This window comes from Anguilla anguilla, chromosome 17, assembly GCF_013347855.1.
Source record: "Anguilla anguilla isolate fAngAng1 chromosome 17, fAngAng1.pri, whole genome shotgun sequence".
Taxonomy (NCBI): domain Eukaryota; kingdom Metazoa; phylum Chordata; class Actinopteri; order Anguilliformes; family Anguillidae; genus Anguilla; species Anguilla anguilla.
Window position 1 is genome coordinate 29,654,354 of NC_049217.1, and position 7,235 is coordinate 29,661,588.

General features: G+C 51.0%; 1 protein-coding gene across 1 annotated transcript in view; it reads right to left on the bottom strand.

The window, feature by feature from the left end:
• The window catches only part of LOC118216360 (aquaporin-5), a 7,353-nt gene extending 1,743 nt beyond the window's left edge, over window positions 1-5,610 (bottom strand). Inside the window, exons 1-3 of the mRNA XM_035397451.1 lie at window positions 5,372-5,610; window positions 1,997-2,493; window positions 628-789 (exon numbers count right to left, since the gene is read on the bottom strand). Coding sequence (XP_035253342.1) covers window positions 628-789; window positions 1,997-2,493; window positions 5,372-5,414 — 702 coding nt within the window. The 5' untranslated portion in view covers window positions 5,415-5,610. The remainder of the gene's footprint in view (window positions 1-627; window positions 790-1,996; window positions 2,494-5,371) is intronic.
• Window positions 5,611-7,235: the final 1,625 nt, after the last annotated feature.

Below are 7,235 nucleotides of genomic sequence, written 5' to 3' on the forward strand. Positions count from 1 at the left end.
AGGGAGGGAGAGAAGGAGGGAGGGAGGGAGGGAGAGACAGAGAGAGAGAGAGAGAGAGAGAGGGGAGCGTGCAGGAGACAGGGGGAGAGAGAGAAGGAGAAAGAGAGAGAAAGAGAGAAACAGAGAGTGCGAAACTACAGATTGATACTTACTTACAAATTAAATGTGATAAATGAAAAATGAAATTAACTTCATATATTAAAGACATGATATGAAATTGGGAAAGGAAATATATTTATGAAGTTGGCAGTGCATTATGGCATCTAACTACATGCCACAGCCTGAGAAATAGCCCTCATCCTGGTTATTTTAAATAGATTTTATGTTATTATTTTTTTATTACAAATGCCTGTCACAACATTATATTAGAAGTACTGTTCTCATGTCATCTTTTTGGCCTTCATATTCTTTTAACTGTTTTAGTGTGACTAAATTGATCAATAAAACCGTACCGATATATACTGCGGAAGATGTTTCATATGAAATTGAAACTGAAATTGAATTGAGAGAGAGGCATTGTGGGAAAGAGGACACTGCCTGGGGCTCACCCTGCCAACGCAGGGCCCTCGTTGGCTGAACTGAGAGGGATCGGAGAGCGCGCCCGCCGACGCGGGACCGGGTACTCACCGCTACCAGGTGCCCCAAAACGACGGACAGGCCGACGGCCGCGGGACCCAGCCGCCCGAGCGGAGATTTGGGGCGGGCGGCGACGGCGACGCACAGCACCAGCAGGAAGGTGACGGCCGCCTCCACCGAAAGGGCCTGATAAGGGCACACCCCCGGGCCCAGCTGCACCGGGAGGGGCGAGGACATCGTCAGGGCAACGGCCGTCCCGTTTAAAAAAGGCTTTCTGTGCCACTTGTACATTACATTACATTACATTACAGGCATTTAGCAGACGCTCTTATCCAGAGCAACTTACACAACTTTTACACAGCATTTTTACATTGCATCCATTTATACAGCTGGATATATACTGAAGCAATTGTCCTACGCGGGAATCGAACCTGCGACCTTTCGGTTACAAGCCCAGTTCCTTACCCACTGTGCTACACTCTGCCCATGTTACACTTGCACCTCCATTCAGCACTTATATCATGTTGCAGCTTGTCATGCCTCCTAGTTTGACTCAGCATAGGTTAGGTCAGAGGGTAATGTTTAATGCCTGAACTGGACTTAATGTGTTCATGGCTATGAATAACTGCTACCAAAAGAGTATTGTACTTTGTCGGACCTGTGTTTTGTACCTTCGGTATGCACTTATTGTACGTCGCTTTGGATAAAAGTGTCTGCCAAATCAACATAATGTAATGTAATGTAATGTAAAGGACTCATATAAGTGCATCACAAGTGTTAAATACACAGGCTTGCAAATTATAAACACACTTATAAATGGGCATAGCTGCTAGGCTTATTTGAAAAATTAGCTGTGGTGAGTTAGATTGACCAGATTAATTTTGGGACATTTTTTGGAAAATATCCACCTAGGCATGATTTCTAAATTTATAATGTCCCAGATGTCCAAAATGTTTTTTTCCCCCATTCCATAGACCGTATATAAACCAACGAATAGTCCAGTACTATGCTCATCACGTCCACCACCCACCCGTCCGCTTTTCCAATATGTGATCACCCTAGGAAAATATACCACTCACAAAGATTGATTCTGGCTCAGTTCTGCTCAGTAATGGTTGCTGAGCTTAAAATAGAATGGGGGGGGGGGGGGGGGGGGCAGGTGGGGGGGGGGGATTCCTTTTAATCTGATCATTGGTCTCGGTCGAAACCAATGATCAGTCTGAAGGGAAGTTTTGTGCCCAGTCTATTTTCAGCTCAGCAACTGCCACTGGTTCTGCGGATTGTTTTTCCTCTCTTAACTGAAAAATAAAAATAAGGTAAAATTGATGAGGCGCTCATAAAATGTGCACTTCGTTATCGGATGGGACCGTTCCTGTTTGTGAGCAACGCAGACAGGTACCGGGTCCCAGAGGGCACTCACCTCATTCAGACCCATCGGACCCGGGAGGGGTGTGGGTTTGAGCCCCCGCAGAAGGGTACAGGCGCACAGGGCTCCCAGCAGCTGCGCCCCCACGTACAGGATGGCCCTCCAGGGGGTCGCCCGCAGCCCGACGACCGTCGCCAGGGTGACCGCGGGGTTGAGGTGGACCCCGCCGGAGGTGGCCGGCCCCAGGCACAGCGAGACGAGGGCGAGGGCGGTCCCGAAGGCAAGGCCGACGCGGAGCGGGTCGGGGAGGCACGCGGAGAGGAACGCCGGGGACGGACCCCCCCCTCCCCCCGCCGCCGCCGGCGACGGGTCGGGACCGGGGGCGCCCTCCGAAACCGGCCCGCCCTGCCACAGCACCACCGAGGCCAGGCCCGCGAAGAGGAAGAGGGCGGTGCCCACGAACTCGCACAGGACGTCGCGCAGGAAGGACAGGGTGCGCGCGTCCTTCAGCACCAGCGCCAGCCTGGACAGCACCCGCATGACCAGCAGCTCTGCGGAAAAACGGCGGCGGTCGCAAACGAGGGAAACCGACGAGAACCTCAAACCGACTGCGCCGGTCCGTCTCGCGGCTCGCAGCTCCCGGCCGTATTTATAGGATCCGTCTCCGCACTTCCAAAGGGTCTTTTTTTCTTCTTCTTCTTTTTTTTTTTCCCCAAAGAGTTAGTCTATCTTTCTAGGCTCCTCCATAAGGGGTGGCATTGTGCTGAAGGTGGGAGGAGAGGGTTCAGCCAAACTCATTTCTAGCCTCGCCCTTATCCCCCCCCGCCCCCCCCCCCCCCCCCCCCCCCCCCCCCCCGCCCCGCCCCGCCGCGCAGGTCTCGGGTGGTGGGCGGTAAATGTCGGGCGGTGTCCTGTTTCCCGCGGCGGGGGGATTTACCCTCCGCTAATGACGGCCCGCCGGCCTTCTCGTCCCCGCGCCTTCCTGCCCCCGGGCGTCCCGGCTCTGGAGGCTCGAGGGGCCGCCCGCAGACCCCCCCCCACCCCCCCCCCCAGCCCCCGCTCCTCCACAGAGGGCTCTTTCTTACCCCGGGGCCGAAACCGAGCCCCCTGTCAGAAGAAACGGGAGCGGAGGAGGATTAGGGGTGTCGGAAGCTCGCCGGGCACACGCCGCTCTTGTTCGAGCATAACTGCTCGGAATTCCAGGCGGGCGGTCGATTCGGGCCCTCGCGGGGGGGGGGCCCGATGTTCGCCCCCCTCGCCCAAACGAGCTCACGCTGCGTTTGATGTTCTTTGGCTCAGGAAAAGAAGGGTACAGGAGGACGGGGAGGGGGAGGGGGGGGGGGGGAATGATGAAGCACTGCTCCGGGTCACCCGAATCCAAATTCTTTCGGGACAACCCCAGCGCAGAACGCCGTCCTCCCACCTCAAATTTCACCCGCAATAACAACCCGGTGGTTTTGACTTTTTGCTCAACGACAGCACAACAAGCAGAGGCAGAACCTCTGGGGCTCTATCAAAACCAGCCTTCATACGGCGTTAGACACTCTCTGCCCTGCAGGTAATCAAAGCATTAGACTCAATTTAGCCAGGAAAATGGAGAGCATTGTTGGGCTGAATGGCCTGTTCTCTCCATCATGTTATGCCATGTTAGGGTATGTTAAGTGACATGGGGACATGGGGGGCACTGGCGCTGTAGAGGGTGGGGGTGGGGATTGGGGGTGGAGGGAGGAGGGGGCACATGGATGTTGGTTCCATTTTGTGGAACTACTGGCATTATACAGGGTGGGGGTGAGGGTTTGGGGCGGGGGGGGGGAGGGGGGCATATTTCGCAAGCTGAAGCGAACACTAAGAGCGGGAGTCACACGGTGAGACCAGAGGGCCGTACCGACAGCGGTCTGTCATCGCTCGGGCCGATGGCGGGAGGACGGCCAATGACGGACGAGCAGAGCCGGAACACGACCCAGCAGAGATAAGCCGCGGAAGGTCGACGGCAACAATGGCCGCTCAGTTTGGGGGGGGCGCGCGGTGTAGGGGTGCCGATCGCCGGCGAAGGTCAATGGAACGTCACCGGGGAGGGGAGCGCACGCGGGGAGGGGGGGGGGGGGCGCATGTGGACACTGAGAGGAATCTGATTCGGAATGATTATGTTTCCACAGCTTTGGGGGAACGTTGAGAGGCGGGGATGACAGAATAGGACATTTTAAGGAGACGGGGGGCGGCTGAGGAGGCTGGGGGGGGGGGGGGGGGGGCGGGGGGTCTGTGTGTGTGTGTGTGTGTGGGGGGGGGGGTGTGTCTGTACAATGCTTCAGCCCTCTCCTTACACTCAAACCAGACTCAAGACTTGGGATTTAGCTGACACTAATGTTATACATAATTAATTTTACATACTCAACATGCCTAATTATACATACTGTTGAGAGCAATGTGCAATATTTATACAATATTTAGTATGTTTTTGTATGTTCAATAATTTCTTTGACCAACTGACAATGCTTGTATATGTATACATGAACAATCGGTTATATAAGAGAGAGAGAGAGAGAGCGATAGGAGAAAGAGAGAGAGAGAGAGAGAGAGAGATAGAAGAAAGAGAGAGAGAGGGAGGAAAGGGCAGAAGGTGATGAGAGTCTGTTGCCACGACTGCATTCAGCAGCAGATGAGAGACAGAGCTGCACTTCCTAATTAATTGCGATAAATACAAATAAATCAGAGGTAACATTCGCTTTCCCAAATTTAATATTCCGCACAAAAAGTTCCTACCGCAGACTGACGCAAAAACAACACAGTTCCACCAGGCGAGAAAAAAATATTATATATTTGGATGGACAATACTGCCTGTGTATCTACACGCCTACAAGCCTGACAGCAGTAATACAATGGAAGTCACCTCTTTTCCTTCACAGTACGCTCATAACAGGTTCCATTTCTCTGGGTCCCGAAATAAATCCGTCAAACTTGCACAAGCAAAGTAAAGCGTGAATCATGCATCATCATCTTTCACACTTGTCCTCCTTCCAGCACCATGTGTAGATAATACCGTTAATTTACTCCTCCTACATGTAAACTGGAGACCCTTAAAAACTATCATGAATCTTAATCATTTAAAATAAAGCAACACATTTGCAATAAATTTGGCGGCTTTGAAATGATTAATAGCATCGTCATAGTACCGTGGGCAGAAAAAAACCTCCTCCAGATCTCAAATCTACCCACCGCCAGAGAATTAGGGCCTGGTTTAAATCAAAATTTGAACGTAACTGACAAACAAACAAACGCAAATTTAAGAAGTATTGACTGAATCCAGGCCAAAGGCTCTGGCTCATTGATAAAATATGCACAGCTATGGCCTCGTCGCTGATTCAGATTCAGGGAATTTATATATTCATATATATATTAGATATTGATGACCACCTGTTCATTCAGTCTCACCTTTCGCCACTCTTCCATTTCCCTGTTTAGCGCGCTGCAGCATCGGGTGGACATCTTAACGTCTAGGTTACACTTCGCACGTCACATGTCAATGAGTGCTTTTAACTGACAAAACTTTCCAAAACCCCAGCAGAGAACCAATCCATGTCACAGTAGGTGTCCTATTAGAAGGAGCACCTCCAGGAGCGTAGTGCTGTACGGTTTTTGCATTTCCCCCCCCGCATTTTTTAGGTGCGACGAACCCCCTCTTTGTCCCAGGTTCTGACACTCGGCTAGCGTCTGACTCCGCCCCCCTGCTTAGTTTCGGCGTCTGCGAGCCGCGACTCCCCCGCCAAAAACGTCTCTCCCGCCCCGGGAACCCCAGGACTCTCATTCAAAGTCTGCTCAACAGCTGGGGCTGATTCTCTTACCTCCCGCCCCGGTGCAAATGGCAGATTGATTTTGACAGTGTTGCGATGCGTCCCGCAGTGGCTTTAATAGGAAAAGGTAAGACAAGCAGAGGCACTTTTCCAATGATGCTGATGTGAAGCTATAATGTTCGCGCAACCGGAAATATTCTAAATGCAGTTGAATTTAATACTAGTCTCAAATAAAAAATAAATAAATAAAATTAAAATAATAGTAAAATGTAAGCATTTTTTTATATATAGTACCATTCCAGAGCCCAAGGTTGCTTAACAAAGTTTTAAAAAACACTAGGAACAGTATGTATAGAAAGCAAAACAGACACCCAGGACAGTAATACAGTAGAAGACTAAAGAGTAAAGTACAAAGACGAACACGCAAACATACTAATCAAAGCAACTGTGGAAGCTCTGGTGAAGTCTCCCCAGGTGATGGTGAGGATGACGGTCTTACCGCTATTACTGTTATTATTATAATGACGGTAGCAGGGATGATGATGATGATGGTGATGCTGATTATTGTTGCTGTTGTCAGCATCATCATCATAATCTTCATTCCCATTATGCAGCCATTACAAAATGCATCCGACCATCATTGTATAAAACCGCCATCCTCCCACCACCACCCCCTTGTCCACTCCAGAAATGTACATCCGTTCATTTTCATATAAAAAACCAAGATCAAAAACCAACACACGTACATGCATACATAATGACCCACATACTGGCAGCCCACTGCTCCTGAGTAAGTAGAATGGATCAAATTCAGAGGACAAATTACCCCACAGGGTTTAATAAAGTACTATCTTATCATGTACATACATATATACAGTACATACATCATATACCGTGTAAAAGAATATGAATGATGAAAAAGGAACAGGGGCTTTTGACTGCAGTGGTCTCGTGTGAGTGGGCTTGCGTGTGATCTCCCACCGATGCCGTTCTTCCACTCGCTCACTCACGTGTGGGCGGAGCCTCGAGGCTGCATGTGCTCTTCACCACTGATATCTGCGTGGGGAACTCGGGGGGTGGGGGGGTGGGGTACGCCTGACCGAGCCAGCAGGCCTGAGCCACTGGTTAGCAACCCTCGTGTTTATATGTTGTCCCCTGTAATTTTATTTGTCTCTGTCTCGGTGGCGGCACTAGGGTTGGTGACACCCGGGTGCAGTCAACCGTTGGTGTCACCCGATGTTGTCGACGGGGGGCGGGGGGGGCGGGGGGGGTGGGGGGGGGGCTGGGGGGGTGCTGTTGGATGTTCTCCTACAGTAAAATCTGTGCCTTGCGGGGGAGACGCACTCGTGCACCAATTGCTTGCTTCGCTGCCTGGACCCCTAATAAGGTTTGCCAAAAGAAGGGAGTTAGTGGAAGGCCGTTGATGTAAAAAAAAAAAAAAAGAAACACAAGGCTCCCATTGTTTCAAAGGAGGCCCACACTCGGGTCAAATTACAATAAAGGTG